The 27,686-nt window shown below is 41.8% G+C and overlaps 1 protein-coding gene across 1 annotated transcript; it reads right to left on the bottom strand.

Annotated features, from left to right (window-relative positions):
* Positions 1–491: 491 nt before the first annotated feature.
* Positions 492–24,341, bottom strand: LOC131195365 (tyrosine-protein phosphatase non-receptor type substrate 1-like). The gene is made up of 4 exons (XM_058177209.1): positions 24,212–24,341; positions 8,503–8,826; positions 5,177–5,497; positions 492–3,337 (listed from the first exon to the last, which is right to left on the bottom strand). The coding sequence occupies exons 1-4, from the start codon at positions 24,309–24,311 to the stop codon at positions 3,168–3,170; spliced, it is 915 nt and encodes a 304-aa protein (XP_058033192.1). The 5' UTR covers positions 24,312–24,341; the 3' UTR covers positions 492–3,167.
* Between the last annotated feature and the right edge of the window lie 3,345 nt (positions 24,342–27,686).

The raw sequence follows: 27,686 nt of genomic DNA, 5'->3' as shown, positions 1-27,686 counted from the left end.
TTTTAAATTTTTGTAATTTTATGGGGTGTAAGGTTATTTTAAATTATTGGCAAATTTGAATCAGTTTTTTAAGGGTTGTTTTAATTATGATGTATTTCTGTCTGTATTTTATTTGCCTGTTCACCGCCCTGAGTCCTTCGGGAGAAGGGCGGTATACAAATTAAAACATTATTATTATTACTATTATATGTCCTAAAGGTCCTGTCCTGTCCTTAGAATTTGGGTGGGGGGATGTACATTCTTAATCCCGTCAGCTGCAGCCTTCCATGGGAGCTGTGGCTGAAGGCGTTTTGTTTATAAATAGGATGGCCTGGATTTCTTAGTAAGTACAAAATATCCCACTCTAAAGACTTGAGACTTCTGTTTGAGGCTGTGGCACGAAGACTGGGGGCTGCTTTCTGCCTTTGTTAAGATTTTTCTCCATTTTCTCTGAGAGAGAAAGGTGAGAGAGGAATAGAAGAAAGGGAAAAAGTGGGGAAGAAAGAAAAGGAGGGGAAATAAGAGTAGGAGAGAAGGTTAGAAAGGGAGGAAGGAATGAGGGGGAGGAAAGGAAAGGGAAGTAGAGGAGGAGAGGAGGAAAGAGGAAAGTAGAAAAGGATAGAAGAAGGGAGGGAAGAGAAAGGAGGAGGAGAATGGGTTTTAAATTTTTTAGTAAATTTTAGAGGGAATATTTTTATAAGTAGCCAAATTAAATAGGTTTTTTAAGGGTTGTTTTTAGTTTTGTATTGTTGTTTTCTTTCTGTATTTTATTTGTGGCTGTACCTGAGTCCTTTGGGAGAAGGGCAGTCTATAAATAAAATTATTATTATTAAAAGCATTTTAAAAATCTAATCTAACTTCACGTGATCTTGATTCTATCCCTCTGTTGATGCAGCCCAGAACTGTGTTGGCTTTTTTGGCAGCTGCTGCACACGGCTGGCTCATATCTAAATGGCTCATATCTAATTTAACTAAATTAAATTAGTTAAAAACGTTTTCCCTGCGCCCCCAGAAGCGCCAAGTAAAATGATACCACCTTGTTGTTTTGCTAGCTGATCCATGATCTTTTTTTTCTGATCTTGATTTAGAAATGGCTTCTTGTCCACAATATATGTACTAAGCTGTTCTATGTTATAGTTCTTTTCCCGTATGTAATCTGTGTGAAGTACGTATGTGTCGGTCTCGTAGTGGTGCAGGCAGGCCGAGTTGCAGTAATGTTTTTATTGATCGTGGCCGTACATTTGTCCTCAAGAATAATCAAAGCCTTGTTGAAAATGTGCGGACCGAACATAATTTCTAATGTTGGATTTTCCCCCTTACCAGAGGGAGCCCCCTTGTGGAATACTGTGAAGCCGTTACCATGGCAACTCCACTGTGCTGTACAGTAGAAGTCATTTTAAGGCACAACAGGCTGTATCTTAACAGAACACACACCCCAAGGGGTGTTGGGGTGTCTTACCCCACAGTATTTGTTTCCAGAGAATAAGTCATCTGTATACCAAGTTTGGTTGAAATTGCTCGAGGCATTCTTATTTTTTTATTTATTTATATTTATAATTACATTTCTATACCGCACCATCTCCCGAAGGACTCAGGGCGGTGTACAGCCAATATTAAAATACACACACCAATACAATATAAATATAATAAATAACAATTTAAAAACAATTAAAAGCAAATATTTAATGGCCGAATCACTAAAACGGTCAAAGACCGATTAAAACCCATAAAAATTTCACTAAAATATGTCTTAGGCTAGTCCCGCTCGGTGAAATAATAAAGTCTTCAGTTCATGTTTGAAGGCCCGGAGGTCGGGGAGTTGGCGTAACCCCGGAGGTAGCTCGTTCCATAGGGCTGGTGCCGCCACAGAGAAGGCCCTCCCCCTGGGGGCTGCCAACCTACATTGTTTGGTCGACGGCACCCTGAGGAGGCCCGCTCTGTGGCAGCGCACAGGTTGTTGGGAGGCAATCGGTGGCAGAAGGCGGTCTCGCAAATACCACGGTCCTAAGCCATGGAGCGCTTTAAAGGTGGTAACCAGCACCTTGAATTGCACCTGGAAGGCTACCAGCAGCCAGTGTAGGCTGCGCAGGATGGGTGTTATATGGGAGCAAAGCGGGGCCCCTCTATCACCCGCGCGGCCACATTCTGGACTAGCTGGAGCCTCCTGGTGCTCTTCAAGGGGAGCCCCATGTAGAGAACATTGCAATAGTCCAGGCGGGAAGTGACGAGGGCATGAGTGACCGTGCGTAAGGAGTCCCGATCAAGGAAAGGGCGCAACTGGCGAATCAGGTGAACCTGATAAAATGCTCCCCTGGCGATGGCCATCAAATGTTCTTCTAAAGACAGCCGATTGTCCAGGAGAATGCCTAAGTTGTGCACTCTTCCCTTGGGGGTCAGTACTTCCCCCCCAACAGTCAGCGATGGCGTAAACTGACTGTACCGGGACGCCGGAACCCACAGCCACTCTGTCTTGGAGGGGTTGAGCCTGTTCCTCCCCATCCAGACCCGCACGGCCTCAAGACACCGGCCCATCACCTCGACGGCTTCGTTGGGGTGGTTCGGGGTGGAAATGTACAGCTGCGTATCATCAGCGTACAGATGATAATCCACCCCGAAACCACGGATAACCTCGCCCAGCGTCTTCATGTAGATGTTGAACTGGAGAGGCGAGAGAACAGACCCGTGAGGCACCCCACAAGTGAGGCGCCTTGGGGTCAATCTCTGCCCTCTGCCAACACCGTCTGCGAATGGTCAGAGAGATAGGAGGAGAACCACCGATAAACGGTGCCTCCCACCCCCAATCCCTCCAACCGCCGCAGCAGGATACCATGGTCGATGGTATCAAAAGCCGCCGAGAGATCTAGCAGGACCAGGACAGAGGAACATCCCCTGTCCCGAGCCCTCCAGAGGTTATCCACCAACGCGACCAAAGCCGTCTCGGTGCTGTACCCGGGTCTGAAACCGGACTGGAACGGGTCCAGATAGACAGTTTCCTCCAGGTATTGAGGAAGCTGATATGCCAGAGTTATGCTGGAACATACACACGCACACACAGCCATTTTTATATAGAGCGATAACATGATGGGGTTGCAAGGATGAAGCATTATACAAAGCATTTTAGGGACAATATGGTTGATTCCTTAAGCAGATCCTTTCTCATCCTGAAAGTCTGTCAGGAATAGGAGCCCTTAACTTGGCTTTCCAGACTGTCTCGCTTCCTGGGATAATCTGGAGTGATTTCTTGCACAATTGCATTTGCACACTTTCATTAGGAAGAGGAAAGAGACAAGAAGAAGGACGGCTGCTTTGTTCAGAAAAAGAGCAATCCAGAGACTGGTGGGAGAATTCTTTGTTGAGCCTGTGGAGAAAAAACCAGTGGATTGTTTTGATTTAATCCTAATAAAGTCTGGTCCAGGGATGGGAGAGGTCTCGGGGGGGAAGGGCAGGGCAGATGGATTGGTGCCTGTGCTAGGCCATCCAGGGTCTCCCCACTCTGAGGCACCCCAACTGAGATGATTGAGAGAGAGAGAGAGAGAGAGAGAGAAAGAAAAAGAAAGAAAGAAAAAGAAAGGAAAGGAAAGGAAAGGAAAGAAAGAAAGAAAAAGGAGGGAGGGAGGATGGAAGGAAGTTGAGAAGAGGTTGAGAAGAGAAGAAGTAAAGAAGGAAGGGAGAAGGATAGATAGAAAGATAGATGATAGAAAAAAGAAAGTAAGAGAGAGAAGAAAAAGAAGGGAGGGAGGGAGGAGAGAAAGTGAGGAGAGAAGGTGGAGAGGGATGGAGGGATGGAGGAAGGGAGACGGATAGATAGATAAATAGATGATAGAAGAAAGAATGGAAGGAAGGAAAGAAGGAGAAAGGAAGGAAGGAAGAGAAAGAAAGAAAGAAAGAAAGAAAGAAAGAAAGAAAGGCAAAGGTAATACCAATAGTCATAGGTGCCTTAGGTCTAATCCCAAAACATCTGGACCACGACTTGTACATCATCATCAGCATTGACAAATTCACCATCGGGTCAATTGCAAAAGGCAGCTTCACTCAGAACAGCTTACATTCTGAATCAATATATCTGTTAACACCGTCAAACATCCACCTCTGCCTATCCCGGGTCCTTCAGGAGGACAATCATGCCAAATCTACTCTCAACGTCTGGCTGATAGTACAACAGATCATCATAATACACACCACTACAGCGAACTGAAAACAACTCTAGGCTAATCAGGGTTAAGTTATATCTCACCAACTGGGAACTCTACTCATCTTGACCCATGTGACGTCCCTAGGGAAACAGCCAGAGGTCTTTCTGAAGACCTACTCCTCAAAATCACAGCCCCTGTGAGGTAGCTTGAGTTGAGAAAGTGTGGTTGGTGTCAGTGGGCTTCCATGGGACGAGAACCTGGGTCTGCCTGGTGCCTTAATAACAACCACAGAGTTGGAAGGGACCCTGGAGATCTTCTAGTCCAACCCCTTGCCCAGGCACGAAAGCCTACACCACTTCAGACAGATGGTTATCCAACATTTTCTTAAAAATTTCCAGTGTTGGAGCATTCACAACTTCTGCAGGCAAGTCGTTCCACTTATTAATTGTTCTAACTGTCAGGAAATTTCTCCTTAGTTCTAAGTTGCTTCTCTCAATTAGTTTCCACCCATTGCTTCTTGTCCTACCCTCAGGTGCTTTGGAGAACAGCCCGACTCCCTCTTCTTTGTGGCAACCCCTGAGATATTGGAAGACTGCTATCATGTCTCCCCTAGTCCTTCTTTTTATTAAACTAGACATACCCAGTTCCTGCAACCGTTCTTCATATGTTTTAGCCTCCAGTCCCCTAATCATCTTTGTTGCTCTTCTCTGCACTCTTTCTAGAGTCTCAACATCTTTTTTACATCGTGGCGACCAAAACTGAATGCAATATTCCAAGTGTGGCCTTACCAAGGCATTATAAAGTGGTATTAACACTTCACGTGATCTTGATTCTATCCCTCTGTTGATGTAGCCCAGAACTGTGTTGGCTTTTTTGGCAGTTGCTGCACATGGGTGGCTCATATCTAAATGGTTGTTCACTAGGACTCCAAGATCCCTCTCACAGGTACTATTATTGAGCAAGGTACCACATATACGGTACCTGTACATTTTGTTTTTTTGGCCTAAATGACCAGGCCCAGACTTCATGCCCTCGTCCCTCTCTGCAACCCAGAGCTCACTTACCTCTTACGACTTCACCAAGTAGAAGGTCCTGATGTAAGATGTCCTCCAAGGAACTGTGCTGAACCTGGCATGACAGCACTGACCCCATATCTTCTTGTCTGAGCAAGATGTCCACCGTGCTGTTCACGCTGTATAGGATGCCTGTCTTTGTAGTATAATTCAGGATGTCGATCCTGGCAGGCTCTATCGTTTCCTTATCCTTTAACCAGATGACTGTGATTTCTTGGGTGGGGAATTCTTTTGCCGAACAACTGAAAGAAACCTGGGACCCCACCGTGATGCTCTCTGAGGGTCCACGAAGCAAAGGTTGGGATGGATGGGCTGAGAAAGGAAGCATGAAGGCATCAGTTGATGTTCCCTCTTACCTCATGTTGTGGTCCCCCGGCAGCCTGCGGAGCTGGTAGCAGAGTCGGACAGTGAGGAGGTTGGGGAGGAACATGGGCCAGTCCTGGAGTCTGGGGAAGGCTCAGATGAGGGCTCTGCGTCAGAGGCAAGACATGGGGCCAGGGCCATCTGGGAGTTATATGCTGACACTGGAGCCTCCACAGCTGGACGTCAGCGAGGCAGAGGAACAGGGGGAGCCTGTTCCCAGTGCATGCATGCGCAGAGCTGCCCGAAGGCAAGAACCGTTAAGACAAAAGGGGCGACTCAGGAGTAAAGCTTGGAGATGATTGGCCCCTCCCATACACTGAGAGCATATGCAAATTCCTTGTGTGTCCAATCACACTCGGCCAATAAAAAAATCTATTCTATTCTATTCTATTCTATTCTATTCTATTCTATTCTATTCTATTCTATTCTATTCTATAAGGCATAAAGGAGGAGCAAAGGCACGTGAGCCTTTGCAGGAAGCAACTTTGTTTGTTCTGGTCGGTTTAAATTCTGAAGCTCCGTTTTGACTCTGTGCTCCGTGTGGCCTTGGAAAGCTAATTGCCAATTAGGCCTTTGGGAGCATGTCAAGGGAGAGAAAGGTGGGTGCTTATCAGCCTTATCCCGAAGGACTGTGGCAGACTTCTGTCGGACTCTTTACCAACTCTTTGTGAATCATTATGGACCGTGAATGAACAATAATTCACAGCCGTCGAAATAAGAAGAGGGTTTTTGGGACTAATCGTGTGCTTTTTACTGTCTCAGGAAGCCTAGGTCAGAACACCTCAAATTCCCTGAGGAATTATTCTTATCCAACAAATCTCCCAAAGGCCAAAGGGGCTGGATATTGTTCCCCAAATTCTTTAATCTTCAAACTTTTTAAGAACTTAATTTTTTTTTAAAAAAAATACATAGAGTAGAAGGACTCCTACCCTGCGCAGGAGGTTGGACTGGAACAGGGGTCTCCAACCTTGGCAACTTGAAGACTTGTGGACTTCAAGTTGTCAAGGTTGGAGACCCCTGGACTAGAAGACCTCAAAGGTTCCTTCCAGTCTTATGGTTCTCTGTCCTGTAGAAGCAGTGGACTACCAATCCCATCTCCCGGAGGAAGGCCAATGATAAAACGTGCGGATCAAAATACTGAAATGGAGCCATGTTAGAGAAGGTTGATCTTGCCTTTTAAAGGGATTGATATGCTCCGTACCCTGGAGGGTGGGTGGGAAGCAAAGAGATTTTGAGGGGGAACCCATCACCCCCTCTTCCCCGCTGCTCTGACTGAGTTGGCGGCATTAATTCTGGTTACTTTGGGTGACAGACTTTGAGTTTCCTCAACTGGAGAAGCACGGGACAGGTAATTCTGCTGGGAAACTGCCAACCAGGCTGGAAGGAGGGATCAAGAGAGGGCCTAGCTTAGAATCCTTGAGTAGCTGCATGAGACGTAAACTTGACTTGCCCCCAAGACCCATGAGGCCTCATCTGATTGTTCCCAGGCAGGCAGGCTGGGGAGATTAAAGTCAAGTGCAAACAAGTGCAGAGCCACAGGTGAATAACCAAAGTTAGTAACCTTTTTGTCTATCTCTTCTAGTACAAGAATCCCCCCAGATTGCGCTTGATTTCCTCTGGGAAAGACCAGGTGAGGCTTCGTGAATCTTGGAGGAAGAGGTGAAGCTTTAGCATAGAATGGAATAGAATAGAATACAATAATAATAATAACAACAGAGTTGGAAGGGACCTTGGAGGCCTTCTAGTCCAATCCCTTGCCCAGGCAGGAAACCCTACACCATCTCAGACAGATGGTTATCCAACAATACAATATGAAATGAAATGAAATATTGAATGGAATGGGAATGAGATGAGAAAACAAAAGAGAAGAGAGAATAATAGAATAGAATGGAAAAGAACAGAATAGAATTAGAATAGAATTAGAACAGAACAGAACAGAAGAGCATTAGAATAAGAATAAAATAAAATAAATTAGAATTAGAATTGGATTAGAATTAGAATTAGAATAAAATAAAATAGAATTAGAATTGGATTAGAATTAGAATTAGAATAGAATTAGAATAGAACAGACAGAACAGAACAGAACAGAAAAGAATTAGAATAGAATTAGAATTAAAATAGAACAGAATGAAATAAAATTAGAACAGAACAGAACGGAATGGAATAGAATTGTAAATTCGGTGTGGCTCAGGCTGTAAGAAGCCTGTTATTAAAACACAGCTGCCTGCAATTACTGCAGGTTCTAGTCCCACCAGGTCCAAGGTTGACTCAGCCTTCCATCCTTTATAAGGTAGGTAAAATGAGGACCCAGATTGTTGGGGGCAATAAGTTGACTTTGTATATAATATACAAATGGATGAAGACTATTGCTTAACATAGTGTAAGCCTCCCTGAGTCTTTGGAGAAGGGCGGGGTATAAATGCAAACAAAAAATAAAATAAATAAATAAATAAATATAAAATAAAATAAAATAGAATAAGAATTGGAATTGGAATTGGAATTGGAATGGAATGGAATAGAATAGAATAGAATAGAATAGAATAGAATAGAATAGAATAGAATAGAATAGAATAGAATAGAATAGAATAGAATCTTTGTCACTTTAAATGTAAACTCACCAGCATACATTAAAATGAAATTTCGTTGCATTTAGCTCTCAAAGGATAACCATTTTGCATATACCCACATACACACACATATATGACACAGAGAAACATCACAGTCTAGTTTGAATATATACCTATACATGGCAGGAAAAAAAAGAGAAACCTGTGAATTTACAGGACGGATGGCATAAGGAACAAATCTGCCTTTTGCCTCTTGTAACTGCGCAAGGACTCCACGCTAGGTCCCTGCTTGGCTCCTCCTTCCAGCCTGACTGGCAGTTTCCCATCAGATTCACTCCCAAATGTCTCAGAATTGACTAGAGGAGATAACACCTGAATAGCACCTACCAATCACAGAGACCACCGATTTTGTCTTTATAGATCTTCCGCTTTGGGGGCCTTCCTTGACCATGGAGCAGCAGTAGGTTCCGCTCTCTTCGGGGCCGATGTTGTTGAGTCCGATACTGAAGTCAGTTGGCGATCCTGGATTGAGCCTCACCCCACGAGACAATGTGTCATTTTCCCTGAAAATGATCTTCTGGTCATTGCCCAAATCTTTGTACCATTCGGCACTTCCTGGCATATCCTTCTGAGCCAGGATACACTTGAGAATTAGGGTCTTCCCAGCTGTGATTGTCACAGCTTCCTGGCTCAGGCTGGGGCGCCCACCAACTGAAAAGGAAAATGGCAAAAATATTAAGGCTTTTTGGATAAGAATTTGGTGGATTGTACAAAACGTTTTGAAAAAGGAGATAAAAGTTCCTGCCGCAAGTTTATTTGCTGGGAATTATCACGGACTGTACAGTACTAAGTTGATTTTAAATTTAATAACAGCGGCAAGATTACTAATAGGACAGTATTGGAAGAAAAAAGAAGTACCTACCATAGGAGAATGGATATTGAAAGTTGCCAATTTGGCTGAGATGGCGAAGATACCAGCCTTTTTGAAAGACAATACGCAAGAAAGATATTTAAGTGAATGGAAAAAATGGATTGATTATATTCAAAACAGATTTCAGACTAAGAGTTATCAGACTGCCTTTGAATGATTAGGATGTATTATTTTTGATTGTTTTGGGGGAAGTTAGGAATTGATGAGAATTTTAGGATTATAATTTAGTTAGGAAGGAAAATTTTTTAGTATATGTTTGTTTTATTTTTTACTATACCTTGTGTTTGTTCTGGGAAGTCGGGGGAGAGGGGGGAGGGGGGTTTGTGAAGGGAGGGGGGAGGGGGGAAAGGGGGGGAGGGGGGAAAGGGGGGGAAATTTTGTAAAACTTTTTCAATAAAAAAAAAGAAAAAAAAGAAAAGGAAAATGGCATCTGATTATTATTATTATTATTGTTGTTGTTGTTATAGTTTATGAATGGCCACCGTTCTATGCCTTTACAGAGGGATAGAATCAAGATCACGTGAAGTGTTAATACCACTTTATAGTGCCTTGGTAAGGCCACATTTGGAATACTGCATTCAGTTTTGGTCGCCACGATGTAAAAAGGATGTGGAGACTCTAGAAAGAGTGCAGAGAAGAGCAACAAAGATGATGAGGGGACTGGAGGCTAAAACATATGAAGAACGGTTGCAGGAACTCAGTATGTCTAGCTTTTTTTTTAAAGAAAAGTTTTTATTTTCCATAATAATTCCAGCGATTTGGCCAGTGTACAATACAATCAATTATCCAACAATTAATCATTCCCTTAAATTGTACTCAATCGGGCCTGCCCAGCCGCCCCTCCCTTCCTTAATCCTTTCTACCCTTCTCTACCTTCTTCTACTTTCCCCATCCTTCCTCCTCCTCACTTTCCTACTTCCTTGTAGACAAATTCCTTGTGTGTCCAATCACACTTGGCCAATAAAAAATTCTATTCTATTCTATTCTATTCTATTCTATTCTATTCTATTCTATTCTATTCTATTCCTCTCCTCTTTCCCACTTCTCATTTCCACCCTTTCTAACCCTCTCACTTCCCCTCCTTCTCCTCCTCCTATCCCTTCTTCCCCCTCCCTTCTTTCCTACCTACCTACCTACCTACCTACTTTCTTCCTTCTCTCTATTCCTCTCTACCTACCCTTCTCCTTCTGGAGTGGTTGCTGAGCAGGCCCGATTTTACACCATTCCAACTTATTTAGTTCTTCAATTATTCCTGTACATTGGCAATCAATCAATTTGTAGTCTTCCCCTTCCCCCCCATTTCCCCTCCCACCTCCCCCGGCCCCGAGACTTCCCAGAACAGAATACAGGGTATAATGTCTAACAAACATAATCTAAAATAAAACATAAAACATATTCCTCAATCACTTCACACCTTCACACTATCAATTCCCTTCTTTCTTAAACATACTAAGGTCTATGTCTAGTCTTATGAAAAGAAGGACTAGGGGTGACATGATAGCAGTGTTTCAATATATCAGGGGCTGCCACAAAGAAGAGGGAGTCAAGCTATTCTCCAAAGCACCTGAGGGTAGAATAAGAAACAATGGATGGAAGCAACTTAGGAGAGAAGCAACTTAGAACTAAGGAGAAATTTCCTGACAGTTAAAACAACAACAAATAATCAGTGGAACAGTTTGCCTCCAGAAGTTGTAAATGCTCCAACACTGGAACTTTTAAAGAAGAGATTGGACAACCATTTGTCTGAAATGGGTCTCCTAGGACTAGTCCAGGGGTCTCCAACCTTGGCAACTTGAAGACTTGTGGACTTCAACTCCCAGAATACTTCAGCCAGCAAAGCTGGATGAGGAATTCTGGGAGTTGAAGTCCACAAGTCTTCAAGTTGCCAAAGTTGGAGACCCCTGGACTAGAAGACTTCTGATGTCTCTTTCATCGCTATGTTCTATGTTCTTCTAGAACTGCTCTGGGTCACTTGGCCTGTATATAAAAACAAAGACCTTAATTTTAGTTTTGGGTTGTTGTTGTTGTTGTTGTTTTGTTTTTTAAACTTTCTTTCTTGAAAACCGTGCAGAAGAGCACAGTCTCTTCACAGGCTTCCCAAGGACTCAGGGAGCTGTTTTTAGGAACAGCTACTGAATTCTCCAAATAAGTATCCTTGTGGCTGGCTGAGTGTGTGTGTGTGTTTGTTTGTTTGTCTCAGGGTCCGTGTCTCAGTTTGAAATGGAAAACTAAAAGGGAAGCAGGACAAGACGTGCGGGAAACGATGGATGGCGTACAAATTCAAAGCGGGGAGAAGTTGCTTTTATCTTCCACAAGAGAGTTGCGCAAGTCGAACCACTCTGAGGATTTGTCGCTTGTGGTACGATGTGGTATCAAGCAAAACCGCTGGGTTTATTTCCAAGGCTGAAGTTCGTTTTGTTAGATCAGGCAGATAACTCCGAACATGATCGAGATCGCATAGGCGGAAAAGTGGGGAGGGGAGGGGAGGCTGATGGGTCTGGAAGGGACTTTCTAAGTTCTAAAGCAGGACTCGTCAACATCTTCAGAAATGACTTCAATAAGGGAATAGAAGGGGAAACTTACCGAATTGCAGATGATGCTAAGCTGGCGAGAATAGCCAACACCCAAGATCAGCGGTAGTCAACCTGGTCCCTACCGCCCACTAGTGGGTGTTCCAGCTTTCATGGTGGGCGGTTTTGTCCTGATACTGAAGCACTTTCCTTTTTTTTAAATTTAATTGACTTTAAAAAAAAATTTTCATAGCGTTATTTAAAAACATTTTCATTAGGTTTTCATAAAATTCCTCATGACAAGGGGAATTTTATGAAAACCTAATTTAAGGTTTAAGGTTTAATTAAATTAAGGTTTAATTTAATTTAAGGTTTAAGGGGCGTGCATAAGAGCACAAAAGTGCCTACCGTTCCTGTCCTATTGTTCCTTTCATTATATCAAATTAACATAGCTGTTGCATACTTTTACTTGTATATTTATATCTTTCTTTTATGATGTATTGTTTTTTTATCTATGACGATGTTTGTGTATACCTTGATGAACGTATGTACACTGAGAGCATTTGCACCAAGACAAATTCCTTGTGTGTCCAATCACACTTGGCCAATAAAATTCTATTCTATTCTATTCTATTAATCGTCTCATCGTTCCCATCACCAATCTCCTTCCACTTATGACTGTATGACTGTAACTTTGTTGCTGGCAATCCTTATGATTTATATTGATATATTGACCATCAATTGTGTTGTAAATGTTGTACATGGCATAGGGCCGGGCTATTTACGGGACCGCCTGCTGCTACCGAATACCTCTCACCGACCCGTGCGCTCTCACAGAGAGGGACTCCTCAGGGTGCCATCGGCGCAACAGTGTCGTCTGGCGACACCCAGGGGAAGGGCCTTCTCTGTGGGGGCTCCCGCCCTCTGGAACGAACTCCCCCCAGGACTCCGTCAACTTCCGGACCTCCGAACCTTTCGTCGCGAGCTCAAAACTCACTTATTCATCTGCGCTGGACTGGGTTAGTTTTAAATTTATGGGTTTTTAATGGGTTTTTATCCTAAATTTTTAATCTTGGCCAATTTAATAAGTTTTTTAATTGTATTTTAATCGTATTTATATTGTATTATTGTGTATTTTTTACCTGGCTGTGAACCGCCCTGAGTCCTTCGGGAGAAGGGCGGTATAAAAAATTTAAATAATAAATAATAAAAAAAATAAAAAAATACCTTGATGAACGTATCTTTTCGTTTATGTACACTGGGAGCTTATGCACCAAGACAAATTCCTTGTGTGTCCAATCACACTTGGCCAATAAAAAATTCTATTCTATTCTATTCTATTCTATTCTATTCTATTCTATTCTATTCTATTCTATTCTATTCTATTCTATTCTATTCTGTTGTGACAAATGAAATAATAAAAAAAAACAATTTAAATTTCTGAAAATATACTATTTGTATCGGCCACGCGTAAGTTTAGTTCACTGGGAGCTTCCGGGTGGCGCCACCCTCCTCGTTGTGTGCTAATTTATGGCACTCCGCATTGAATATGGTAGAAGCCGGATTTAACAACTGATCCCGGCTTCATTTCTCTCTCTGGTTGAAAGAGAGAGACAGAGCAAGGGGGAGGATTTGGGTAGATTCTCCTAGGGGCTTTGTTTTTGTAATACAAAGCCCTGAACGGTCGAATCCCCTTATTTACCCCTCCCCCACCTCCAGTATTCTCTGCGCTCCTGAAAAAGCAGGAAAAGAGGAGGGTGTCCACTTCTGCTAACAATTGATTTCTTTTTGTGGATACGAAAAGCAGGCGGAAGAGTGTGAGGAACAATTATTGGTTTGCAAGTATTTTTGATTTTCTGACTTCCTCCCCCCCTTCAGTTTCGTTTTAGAGAAACTGAAAGCAGAGCGATACATCAAAGGGAGCTTTGCTGTTGAATCGAAACTGAATGGAGATTTTATCTTATTGTGTTTGACTGTGGACTGTTGGATTATATTACGCTGTTTAAGTACTTACAAGGGATTCTCAGCAGGAATTTTGTTATGGAGGTTCTTTCAGAAGAATGGATTCGTGACTTTATACAGGACTACACAGAAAGAATGTATTTAATTATTCAAAATACAAATTGATAAAAAATGGGGACGTTTTGGATGAGAGTTTGGAGCAAATTAACCAGTGCAATTATTCGGAAAATGGAATGGAGGATATACAAATAAAAGTGGATAAATATGAAGATTTGATCGTGAAGAAACAAGGTGATCTAAAGAAGTTTTCTTTAAACAGTTTGGATGAGTTGCCTGAATTTGTGCTACAGGAGATTGTTCCTCAAATGGAAAAGACTCACAAGCTTAATGTTTCCCAAGAGTTCTCTTTTTGGACTGATGGAATATACGGCAGTAATTTTTGGATTTCTGGACATAAGGAATTACTAGGAAATATTGTGATTGACTTTTTAAAAGGAGCAACGAAGGAAAGACAGAGATTAATGCACCAAAAAAAATGGCAAGAGACCAAAGTATTATTTTTGAAACAAGGTTTTTTTAAAATATTAATAGACAAAAATATTAGTGTCCCGAAGGCAATTTGTGATTATAAAAGACTAGATATTTGGATATACTGGACTTTGATGAGGAAGGACTAAAGTTGAATAGATATTGTAATTAATTAAATAATATTGTAATTTTCTATTGAAATTTTATAAATTTTATAATCTGTTGTATTGAATTTTAAATAGAATATTCTTGAAAGATCTTATGTAAGAAGGACTTGGGGAAATTATATGGTTATATGGTTATAGAAGTTATAAGGGAGATATTCTTTGAATTGGATTGGATTTTTATGCTTTAGCTGGTTTTAAATATTTTAGGAATAATTTGTTTTACTGATTTATATATTTTATTACTGTTTATTGTTAATTTTTTCAAGGATTTGGTTATGTAAGGAGGAAGTCAGAGTTAGAGAGGGAGAATTGGTATAATAGTTTTGGGGAAAAATTTTTTTTTAGCATATGTTTGTTTTATTTTTAACTATACCTTGTGTTTCTTCCGGGAAGCCAGGGGGGAGGGGGGAGGGGGTTTGTGAGGGGAGAGGGGTTGGTGGGAAAGGGGGAAAAAATTTTTTTGTAAAACTTTTTGAATAAAAAAAAAAAAAAAAATTTAAATAATAAATAATAAAAAAAATAAAAAAATACCTTGATGAACGTATCTTTTCGTTTATGTACACTGGGAGCTTATGCACCAAGACAAATTCCTTGTGTGTCCAATCACACTTGGCCAATAAAAAATTCTATTCTATTCTATTCTATTCTATTCTATTCTATTCTATTCTATTCTGTTGTGACAAATGAAATAATAAAAAAAAACAATTTAAATTTCTGAAAATATACTATTTGTATCGGCCACGCGTAAGTTTAGTTCACGTTCCGTAAGTGAAACAAAATGGCGTACAGTGCGACTGCAAACAAAAGAGCCTCGTCCCAGAATAGCTGGCGCATCTCCCCCCACACCGCCCAGCTGTAACAGACAAGCAGAGCTGGTAGCCGGTGTCTCCCCCAAACCCAATCCATGATGTGCGAGAGGCATGCGCAGACGACGACACACCACGCATTACTGTGGAACCGGTGGGCGGTTAGAAAATTTTACTACTAACAGAGATACAAAAGTGGGCGGTAGGTATAAAAAGGTTGTCTACCCCTGCCCAAGATGATAGTCTGTAGAGATTCTCAGTCATCCAGGTCATGGTTGTCCCACAGGAGCATTTTTTTCCAGGTGGCAACTGGACTTTCTTGTTTTTTTTCTTTTGAAGACGTTTCGCTTCTCATCCAAGGAGCTTCTTCAGCTCTGACCGGATGGTTGGGGAATGGAAGGATTTATATTCCTTGCAGACAGCCGGTCATTTGCGTCTTTTTGGAGAGTCGTTGAAGCACTTGGAGGTTTATCTGTGTCCTCAGGGCAGAGGTGGGTTTCCGCAGGTTCTGACCGGTTCTGGAGAACCGGTAGCGGAACTTTTGAGTAGTTCGGAGAACCGGTAGTAAAAATTCTGACTGGCCCTGCCCCCATCTATTCTCTGCCTCCCGAGTCCCAGCTGATGGGGAGGAAATGGGGATTTTGCAGTATCCTTCCCCTGGAGTGGGGTGGGAATGGAGATTTTACAGCATCCTTCCCCTGCCACGCCCACCAAGCCACACCCACAGAACTGGTAGTAAAAATTCTGACTGGCCCCGCCCCCATCTATTCTCTGCCTCCCGAGTCCCAGCTGATTGGGAGGAAATGGGGATTTTGCAGTATCCTTCCCCTGGAGTGGGGAGGGAATGGAGATTTTACAGCATCCTTCCCCTGCCATGCCCACCAAGCCACACCCACAGAACCGGTAGTAAAAATTCTGACTTGCCCCGCCCCCATCTATTCTCTGCCTCCCAAGTCCAGCTGATTGGGAGGAAATGGGGATTTTGCAGTATCCTTCCTCTGGAGTGGGGTGGGAATGGAGATTTTACAGTATCCTTCCCCTGCCACGCCCACCAAGCCACACCCACAGAACTGGTAGTAAAAATTCCCAAGTCCAGCTGATTGGGAGGAAATGGGGATTTTGCAGTATCCTTCCTCTGGAGTGGGGTGGGAATGGAGATTTTACAGTATCCTTCCCCTGCCACGCCCACCAAGCCATGCCACGCCCATCAAACTATGCCATGCCCACCAAGCCACACCCACAGAACCGGTAGTAAAAAAATTTGAAACCCACCACTGCCTCAGGGTCACCTGAGTAGTGCAAATGGTTCCTGTAGTCTGCAATTCTTCCTCTGGAAATCCATTCCTACTCATACCTTACCCTTCGGACAACCTTGACCTGGATGAGTGAGAATCTCTACAGACTTTTAGCTATACAATTTGGGATAAACACCCTTGGAATGGTGTGGGAGTAGGAATGGATCCAACCGCACGGATGCAAAGTCCCAATTTGGTTATCAACGATGGAAGCAATGATACACCCAAACACCACAGATTTGAACAAAATGGTGAGTTATGCAGAAGATGAAAAAGGAGAATTAAAATCAGTTCAAGATTTGAAAATGCAAGGACTAAATTTGGAATGGTGGCCTTATCTACAAATGAAAACTAGATTTAAAAAAGACCAGGAACAATATGGTATATTTAAGGAACAATTGAAAATAGACAAATTACTATCAGGATTGGATGGTGGTGGTGAAAGATTACAAAAATTTACAATTTTCTTTTAAGATATAGAATGGAAGAGGAAACAGTAAAAGAAACGATGATTAGTTGGGCTAGAAATTTCAGACACAATATAGAATTAGAAAAATGGATAAATTATGGGAAAGGAATTACAAATTTACAATGGGGTAGCATACGAAGAACAGCTTTACAAAATGTTTTATAGATGGCATTTGGCTCCAGCGAGATTGGCCAAAATGTTTCCAAATTCATCACCCAAATTTTGGAGATGTGGCCATAAATTAGAACATACCACCACATGTGGTGGATGTGCCCCAGTGTAAAAAAAATTCTGGTGTAAAATTAAGAGATGGGTGGAAGAAATTACATTACAAAAGATAGAACTTAAACCGGAGCTGTTCTTATTAGGAATAATAGACCCCAAAATAGAGAAAAATTTGCAATATATAATACTGCACATATTAAGGGTGGCTAGGATTACCCTTGCACAAAAGTGGAAAGAGATTAACCTACAGTCAGAGGAAATAGTGATTAGAAAAATTCTTAAATGCACAGAAATGGGAAAAACTACTATAGAAATAAAGGAAAGAGACAATTCGGATTACTATAAAGTGTGGAATAAAATTTACGAGTGGCTAGAAAACAGAAACCAAAATAAGAAAAGGAAATTTAATCTAATATCGATTAAATAAAAACCAAAAGCTATTTAGTATTGTTAATGTGAAATCACTGACTATGTAAATAAGTATAATGTAAATATATGTACCAACCGTGGTTATAAGAGCTATCAAAGTTGTTATAAAGGATAGAAAGATAAAGTAGAAGAGTTGAATATAAAAGCAGAATATACATGCCAATGCAGAAGGCTGTAAAATAGTAGTAGTAATAATAATAACAACAACAACAACAACAACAACAACAATAACAACAACAACAACAACAACAACAATAATAATAATAATAATAATAATAATAATAATAATAATAATAATAATAATATTAATATCAGAGTTGGAAGGGACCTTGGAGGTCTTCTAGTCCAACCCCCTGCCCAGGCAGGAAACCCTACACCATTTCAGACAAATGGCTATCCAACATTTTCTTAAAAATTTCCAGTGTTGGAGCATTCACAACTTCTGCAGGCAAGTTGTTCCACTGATTAATTGTTCTAACTGTCAGGAAATTTCTCCTTAGTTCTAAGTTGCTTCTCTCCTTGATTAGTTTCCACCCATTGCTTCTTGTTCTACCCTCAGGTGCTTTGGAGAATAGTTTGACTCCCTCTTCTTTGTGGCAACCCCTGAGATATTGGAACACTGCTATCATGTCTCCCCTAGTCCTTCTTTTCATTAAACTAGACATACCCAGTTCCTGCAACCGTTCTTCATATGTTTTAGCCTCCAGTCCCCTAATCATCTTTGTTGCTCTTCTCTGCACTCTTTCTAGAGTCTCAACATCTTTTTACATCGTGGCGACCAAAACTGAATGCAATATTCCAAGTGTGGCCTTACCAAGGCATTATAAAGTGGTATTAACACTTCACGTGATCTTGATTCTATCCCTCTGTTTATGCAGCCCAGAACTGTGTTGGCTTTTTTAGCAGCTGCTGCACACTGCTGGCTCATATCTAAATGGTTGTCCACTAGGACTCCAAGATCCCTCTCACAGTTACTATTATTGAGCAAGGTACCACATATACGGTACCTGTGCATTTTGTTTTTTTTGGCCTAAATGTAGAACCTTACTTTCATCACTGTTGAATTTCATTTTGTTAGATAGTACACATTGTTATGTTTGTCTTGTTTTTTTACTGTGTTTTTTTGTCCCGTCCCCCCGTCCCCCCCCATTTTTAAAGATAAAATGCTTAATAAAAACTATTTTTAAAAAAAAGACTTGGTTCCTTATTTTAATCTGCTCACATCTAAAAAAAACTTCCTGGTTTTCTAGATATCAGATTTGTACGTATTGCTAGATTGCACAATATGAATGTTGTGGTATTCAGATAAGGTGACTAACTCGTGGGGGTGTAACGGGGAACTTGAATGGTGGGAAATCAATGGCTGGGCTCCATCAAGGCCTGGATGGGGAAAACCAGCTTTGAACTGAACTTCAAGACAACAGAATGGATGCAAACCAGTGGTGGGTTGCTACCGGTTCAGACCGGTTTGCGAGAACCGTTGGCAAAAATCTGGCCAAGTTCGCAGAACCGATTAAGTTAAGTTTATTTAATTTCTATACTGCCCTTCTCCCAAAGGACTCAGGGCAGTTTACAGCCAAGATAAAACGCGAAATACAAAAATTAAGAACAGATTTAAAAACAAATATTCGAATTTGGCTAGAAACTATAAAATCCAATAAAAGACCCATTTAAAAACCCATTAGGCCAGTCCTGCACGATGGAATAAAAACGTTTTCAGCTCACGTCGAAAGGTCCGGAGATGAGGAAGTTGGCGGATCGCTGGTGGTAGCTCGTTCCAGAGGGTTAGAGCCCACACAGAGAAGGCCCTCCCCCTGGGGGTCGCCAGCCGACATTGTCTGGCCGACGGCACCCTGAGGAGACCCTCCCTATGGGAGCGCACTGGTCGATGGGAGGCTATCGGTGGCAGTAGGCGGTCCCGTAAATAACCCGGTAACGATGCCCAGCTGGCCATGCCCTGAACTGGTTCCCTGTTAGCCTACCTTTCCCCAAGCCAGCAGCATGCCTAGAATTTCTTGCCATGTCTGCTCTAATATCTTGAATATTGTATAAAAATAGAAGTTTCCCATTTATTAAAAAAATGATTTAGTTTTGGCGGTTCGTACTAAAATTTTGTGCAAAAAGTTTCTTTTTCTTTTGCTCAAATAGAATAGAATAGAATAGAATTTTTTATTGGCCAAGTGTGATTGGACACACAAGGAATTTGTCTTGGTGCAGATGCTCTCAGTGTACATAAAAGAAAAGATACGTTCATCAAGAATCATAAGGGACAACACAAATAAGCAATCATATATATATAGAATATAGAATAGAATAGAATAGAATAGAATAGAATTTTATTGGCCGTGTGATTGGACACACAAGGAATTTGTCTTGGTGCAGATGCTCTCAGTGTACATAAAAGAAAAGATACGTTCATCAAGAATCATAAGGGACAACACAAATAAGCAATCATATATATATAGAATATAGAATAGAATAGAATAGAATAGAATAGAATAGAATAGAATAGAATAGAATAGAATTTTATTGGCCAAGTGTGATTGGACACACAAGGAATTTGTCTTGGTGCAGATGCTCTCAGTGTACATAAAAGAAAAGATACGTTCATCAAGGTACAACATTTACAACACAATTGATGGTCAATATATCAATATAAATCATAAGGATTGCCAGCAACAAGTTATAGTCATACAGTCATAAGTGGAAAGAGATGGGTGATGGAAACTATGAGAAGGTTAATAGTAGTGCAGATTTAGTAAATAGTCTGACAGTGTTGAGGGAATTATTTGTTTAGCAGAGTGATGGCCTTCGGGAAAAAACTGTTCTTGTGTCTAGTTGTTCTGTTGTGCAGTGCTCTATAGTGTCATTTTGTACCTTGATGAACGTATCTTTTCTTTTATGTACACTGAAAGCGTATGAACCAAGACAAATTCCTTGTGTGTCCAATCACACTTGGCCAATAAAAAAATCTATTCTATTCTATTCTATTCTATTCTATTCTGTTCTGTTCTGTTCTGTTCTGTTCTGTTCTGTTCTGTTCTGTTCTATTCTATTCTATTCTACTCTAGCATTTTGTCTCATTTATCTCACCAATTTTCAACAGATTTATGTCCATGATTTTATGATAGAATCGAATAGAGTGACAACATTGGAAGGGACCTTGGATTAGTTTCCATCTGTTGCTTCTTATAATAATAATAATAATAACAGAGTTGGAAGGGACCTTGGAGGCCTTCTAGTCCAACCCCCTGCCCAGGCAGGAAGCCCTCCACCATTTCAGACAAATGGCTATCCAACATTTTCTTAAAAATTTCCAGTGTTGGAGCATTCACAAACTTATGGAGGCAAGTTGTTCCACTGGTTAATTGTTCTAAATGTCAGGAAGTTTCTCCTTAGTTCTAAGTTGCTTCTCTCCTTGATGAGTTTCCACCCGTTGCTTCTTGTTCTACCCTCAGGGGCTTTGGAGAATAGCTTGACTCCCTCTGCTTTGGGGCAGCCCCTGAGATATTGTGAGACTCCTATCATGTCACTCGTTAGTCCAGTGGTGAAATCCATTTTTTTTTACTACTGGTTCTGTGGGCGTGGCTTGGTGGGCTTGGTGTGGCTTGGTGGGTGTGCCTTGGCGAGCATGGCAGGGGAAGGATACTGCAAAATCTCCATTCCCTCCCCACTCTGGGGCCAGCCAGAGGTGGTATTTTCCGGTTCTCTGAATTACTCAAAATTTCCACTACCAGTTCTCCAGAACCTGTCAGAACCTGCTGGAACTGCGCTAGTCCTTCTTTTCACTAAACTAGACCTGCCCAATTCCCGCAACCTTTCTTTATATATTTTATCCTCCAGTCCCCTAATCACCTTCGTTGCTCTTGTATACTGTATACTGCACGAATCAAGAAGAGGGCCGTGAAAATATTTACAGACCCCTCACATCCAGGACATAAACTGTTTCAACTCCTACCCTCAAAACGACGCTATAGAGCACTGCACACCAGAACAACTAGACACAAGAACAGTTTTTTCCTGAAGGCCATCACTCTGCTAAACAAATAATTCCCTCAACGATGTGAGGGAATCTGCACTACTATTAATCTTCTCATAGTTCCCATCACCAATCTCTTTCCATTTATGATTGTATGACTATAACTTGTTGCTGGCAATCCTTATGATTTATATTGATATATTGACCATCAATTGTGTTGTAAATGTTGTACCTTGATGAACGTATCTTTTCTTTTATGTACACTGAGAGCGTATGCACCAAGACAAATTCTTTGTGTGCCTAATGACACTTGGCCAATAAAAAATTCTATTCTATTCTATTCTATTCTATTCTATTCTATTCTATTCTATTCTATTCTATTCTATTCTCTGCACTCTTTCTAGAGTCTCCCCATCTCTTTTACGTTGTGGCAACCAAAATTAGTTGCAATATTCCAAATATTTACCAAGGAAATTACAAAGGAGCACTAACACTTCACGTGATCTTGAATTAATCTCTCTGTGTTTCTTTGCATTGAGATGGGGAGCATATAAATTTAATAAAACGAATAAACAAATAAACAAACCATCATCAGAAGCATTGAAGCTGCTGCCCAAAATGCAAAGAGTGTCCACATGACCCACCCGCCCACTAAACCAGAGACCACTCTTGACCGCTGACCACAAACCTCAGCTCTCTTCCTGGCCCTTCCTACTTGGTCACTTGGCCAATGGAAGAAACTTTCACCTCAAAGCAGGGGTCTCCAACCTTGGTCACTTTAAGACTTGTGGACTTCAACTCTCAGAGTTCCTCAGCCAGCAAAGCTGGCTGAGTAATTCTGGGAGTTGAAGTCCACAAATCTTAAAGTGACCAAGGTTGGAGACTCCTACCTCAAAGGATCCATAATCTGGAATCTTTATTTTTATTTATTTATTTATTTTATTTTGTCACAACAGTATATATAAGCATAAGCATGAAATAACTATACAATATATAAGCATATATATATAAGCATAAGTATGTAATAACTATATTAATTGGATATAACGAAAGGAAAAAAAAGGACAGGAACGGTAGGCACGTTTGTGCTCTTATGCACGCCCCTTACAGACCTCTTAGGAATGGGTTGAGGTCAATAGTAGACAGTTTTTGGTTAAAGCTTTGGGGATTCTGAGAAGAGACCACAGAGTCTGGTAGTGTATTCCACGTATTAACAACTCTGTTTCTGAAGTCATATTTTCTGCAATCAAGATTGGAGCGGTTCACATTAAGTTTAAATCTATTGTGTGCTCGTGTATTGTTGTGATTGAAGCTGAAGTAGTCTTCAACAGGAAGGACATTGCAATAGATGATTCTATGAGTTAAACTCAGGTCCTGTCGAAGGCGGCGGAGTTCTAAGTTGTCTAAACCCAGGATTTCAAGTCTGGTAACAACAATAACAACAATAACAACAATAACAATATCAGAGTTGGAAGGGACCTTGGAGGCCTTCTAGTCCAACCCCCTGCCCAGGCAGGAAACCCTGCACCATCTCAGACAGATGGCTATCCAACATTTTCTTAAAAATTTCCAGTGTTGGAGCATTTACAACTTCTGCAGGCAAGTTGTTCCACTGGTTAATTGTTCTAACCGTCAGGAAATTTCTCCTTAGTTCTAAGTTGCTTCTCTCCTTGATTAGTTTCCACCCATTGCTTTTTGTTTTATCCTCAGGTGCTTTGGAGAATAGTTTGACTCCCTCTTCTTTGTGGCAACCCCTGAGATATTGGAGCACTGCTATCATGTCTCCCCTAGTCCTTCTTTTCATTAAAATAGACATACTGAGTTCCTGCAACCGTTCTTCATATGTTTCAGCCTCCAGTCCCCTAATCCTCTTTGTTGCTCTTCTCTGCACTCTTTCTAGAGTCTCAGCATCTTTTTTTACATTGCGGCGACCAAAACTGAATGCAGTATTCCAAATGTAAGGTATTTTGTTGTGATCAGAGGAGTGGAGAACTCTTCTTCTAAAATATTTCTGGACATGTTCAATTGTATTGATGTCTGAAATGTGGTATGGGTTCCAGTTTTATTTATTTTATAAATAAATTATTTATTTATGCAGATTTACGCAGCCAAGATTCTCTACAGGTCTGTGCCTCAGATGTTGGCATTCTTGAATACAGCTCACCTGTCTGGAACCCATACCACATCTCTGACATTAATACAATTGAACGAGTCCAGAAATATTTTACAAGAAGAGTTCTCCGCTCCTCTGTAAACAACAAAATACCTTATGCCACCAGACTTGAAATCCTGGGATTAGAGAATTTAGAACTCTGCCGAATCTGACATGACCTGTGTTTAACACACAGAATCATCTATTGCAATGTCCTTCCTGTTAAAGACTTCTTCAGCTTCAATCGCAATAATACAAGAGCAAACAATAGATTCAAACTTAATGTCAACCGCTTCAAACTTGATTGCAGAAAATATGACTTCTGTAACAGAGTTGTTAACACTTGGAATACACTACCTGACTCTGTGGTCTCTTCTCCAACTCCTAAAATCTTCAACCAAAAACTGTCTACTATTGACCTCACCCCATTCCTAAGGGGACTATAAGGGGCGTGCATAAGTGCACAAAAGTGCCTACCGTTCCTGTCCTATTGTTTCCTTTCAATATATGTTCCTGTATATAATGTTGTGACAAAATAAAAAAATAAAAAAATAAATGTTATTTAAATGAATCAAGATGTCCTGCTTGAGGAATCTACTAATCTCCCCGTCTTCCAGCTAGAAATCAGAGCACAAATATTCACCTATTCTCTGAACTGAACACTCCGTCAGGTGTCGCACAAGCAGGAGGAACCACAGTTGGATGGGACCCAGGATTGTGAAGGAGGACCTAAAGGCAGCCATACTGGTGGCAGGAGCAGGAGAAACCTCTGGGGCTACTCCTCACCCCTCCCCAAAAATGCTTCCTTTTAAGGACGGAGCAAAAGAGGAACTGGCATTTCCTGTTTCTAAGCTTGAGCCAATAGCCTTCTTTGGCACAGTTGCTCCGTGGAAAAGCGGTATTCCGGAATTCAAGATTAATAATGTCCCAAAGTAGAAGATAACAGATGGAGGTGTATTGCAAAAAGAGGCTGCAATTTCTCTTCTGTTTCACTGAACGTGAGAGCCATCAACCCATGGGACAGAAGTTGCCTTCGGAAGTTGTGGGAGCTTCATCATTGGAGGCTTTCAAGAAGAGACTGGCATGGTGTTGGGTCTCCTGCTTGGGCAGAGGGGAGGTTGGGCTTGATGACCAACAAGGTCCCTTCCAACTCTGTAAATTTGTAGTCCTCTTCCCCTGCTCCTTTCTAGCACTGATGATGTTATCTTGTTGGGTAATGAAACATCTGCAAGAAACCCACCAAACTCCAAGACAGCCAGGGACCCCACCTGTTGTGACTCCAGCCCCCGAACCTGGCCCCATGCCCGAAAGTGACTCTGAGAGTGAGGGGGAAGGGCCGGTAAGGCTTATCTTGGGAGCCCTGATGCTCCAGGAGCCAGAACCAGGCCAGTAGGAGGACGTAATGAGGCCATCATCCCCTGATTCCTCCCTTCCTCAGGCTACGCCTTCAGACCCAGCTGATAATAATAATCAAGCTTGGATTAACCCGCACTTCAGAAGATTAGAGAGGCGGTGTCATCAAAGGGAAGGGTGGGGCAGGAGCCCCACCCCACAGGATATATAAGGAGCTTTGGGACTGCTCTCACTCCACGGGAAGCAAAAGTTTAGCTGAACTGTTTCAAAAAGAGCTGAAAGTCTTGCTACGTGAGTCATTTGTTTGAACTTTGGCAGGCAGCTGCGATTTCTCTGCCTGGACTGATAAGAGCCGTGAATCCACTGGCTGAAGGCAGCTTGTAGGTCTTATTTATTAGATTTTATTTATTTATGGGTCTGAAGTGGGGAAGGAGACAGAACACCACCGTTGTCGTCGTCCTTCTCCTCCTCTAGACCAAACTGGCTCTCTTTCATTGCTGTTGCTTTGAGGACTGGAGGACTGTGGTTGCCTTTTAAGTACCATATTTTTTGGAGTATAAGACGCTTCAGACTATAAGAGGCACCTACCTTTTTTGGGGAGGAAAACAAGAAAAAAAATCTGCCTCCGCCTCCCAGCAATTTGCCTCTTTGCAGCCGACAGGAAACAGCCTGTTTCAGTTTCAGCTTCAGCACAGCCTGATTAGCATAAGCAGCTGATTATCAGCCTCCCGAGGATCAGCTGTTTCAGGCTACAGGGATTGCCATATCCTATTGCTGCCCCTTTTTTTGCAATCCCTGCAGCCTGAAACAGCTGATCCTCGGGCTATACAGGACTACCTGTATAGACACAAGTATTGAACATTGGACGTTGTTGGTTCTTCTAATAATAATAATAATAATAATAATAATAATAATAATAATAATAATAATAATAATAATAATAATAATAATAATAATAATAATAATATCAGAGTTGGAAGGGACCTTGGAGGTCTTCTAGTCCAACCCCCTGCCCAGGCAGGAAACCCTACACCACTTCAGACAAATGATTATCCAACATTTTCTTAAAAATTTCCAGTGTTGGAGCATTCACAACTTCTGCAGGCAAGTTGTTCCACTGATTAATTGTTCTAACTGTCAGGAAATTTCTCCTTAGTTCTAGGTTGCTAGAACTAACTATATTTTTAAATGATTTTGATTAATGATTAATAATTTTTTAAAAATCTTTGCTCCTTTATAACTTCTGTAAACAAACAGTTGTCATTTTTATTTCTTTCCTAATCATTTCAATGCACATCAAAACAATTTATTATTTCCAGGTTTCTTGGGGTTTTTTTTTTCCAGTTTTTTTTCCCCCCTCCACCTGAAAAGCTGTCAGAACTAGGATTTCCTAATCGGACTTTGCATTTCCTGGAATGTTCTGGAACGATATTTTGCGTTTTTGCATCCACACGCCTTCATTAGGAAAAGGCAAGAGGCCAAAAGAAGGACGGCTGCTTTGGTCAGGAAAAGCGGGATCCAAAGAACGAGGAGAGATTGTTATGCTAGTGAGCCTGTGGAGAAAAACAACAGTGGATTGTTTTGATTTAATCCTCATAAAGCCTGCTCCATCGCGGTTAGGACAACTCGCCGCAGCCAGCTCACCATGAGACAACTCACTATGGCCAACTCGCCAGAGGACAAGAGTTACACCGCACGTCTCCGAGCATGTTCAACCCAGTCAATTTATACTGTAGAGTGACGGTCTCTCCAGGTGTCACCGATAAGGTTTCTGGAAGTTGTGTTATCTCTATATCCTGTCCTCTAACAACTGAAACACAAAAAGACATGTTTGTAATTACCGTACTTTTCAGAGTATAAGATGCACTTCCCTTCCTGCAAAAAAGGGGGTGGAAAAGTCTGTGTGTCTTATACAGTGAATGTTGCTGGCTTGCCATCTGCGCATCTCTGCAGCAGAAATTTACCTCCCTGCAGCAAACAGCAAACAGCATGGTCAGCTTCAGCACAGCCTGTGTTCTGTTTCCCTTCCCCCAATACTCCCAGCAAAGAGTCAGTCAGAGGCCTCTTTTCTGATTTATTTACATATATATAAATGTCCCAAGTTTCTGGAGATAACAAGGAAATTACAGATAAGGCCAGAATTACCCACGAATATATTCTTCCCTCCGTTGATACAGATTGCCCGCGCAAATTCATTACTTTGTCCAAGACAAAAAACCAGGAAGTCCCGCCTCCTATTTATAGTCTCTGCAGATGTCACTGCATGACAATTATGACTTGGCTTTGTCCCAACTCTTCCGCTGCTGCGCACGCCGATCACGTCTTCGTAATCTTGCATCACTCCAAAACTGTTCTTGGGGCGTTGCCAAATCAGAAGGAGGCTCCATGGAATCAGGCTTTGCCGGCCCCTCCTCCTCCCTTTGAGTGGGTGCCAGGGAGGGAAAGGGCTCACGAGAAGCAGGGCTGGCCAGGTCTTCTCCCTCACTTTCTGAATCATCTGAGTCCAGGAGTCTGGGTCCAGGAACTTGGGTCACAACAGCCTGATTTAGCACGAGCAGCTGATTGGCAGATGGATCTGCCTCCCAGAATATCACCTATCAGTTTGTTGTGCCTTGCCCGCCCCCCTCTCCGCAGCTGGGCCCCTCTCATCTCCTGCTATCTCAGCCAGAGACTGATAGTGCAGACAAATGGCCTGGCATGCCTCCAGCCCCCAGTCCTGGCACCATGCCCGGACAGACTGAGCAAATAAACTCCCCCCCCACAGC

The sequence above is a fragment of the Ahaetulla prasina genome, chromosome 3 (assembly GCF_028640845.1).
Source record: "Ahaetulla prasina isolate Xishuangbanna chromosome 3, ASM2864084v1, whole genome shotgun sequence".
Classification (NCBI taxonomy): Eukaryota; Metazoa; Chordata; class Lepidosauria; order Squamata; family Colubridae; genus Ahaetulla; species Ahaetulla prasina.
Note: the sequence above shows the minus strand (reverse complement) of the source record. Positions and strands in the feature narration are given on the sequence as shown.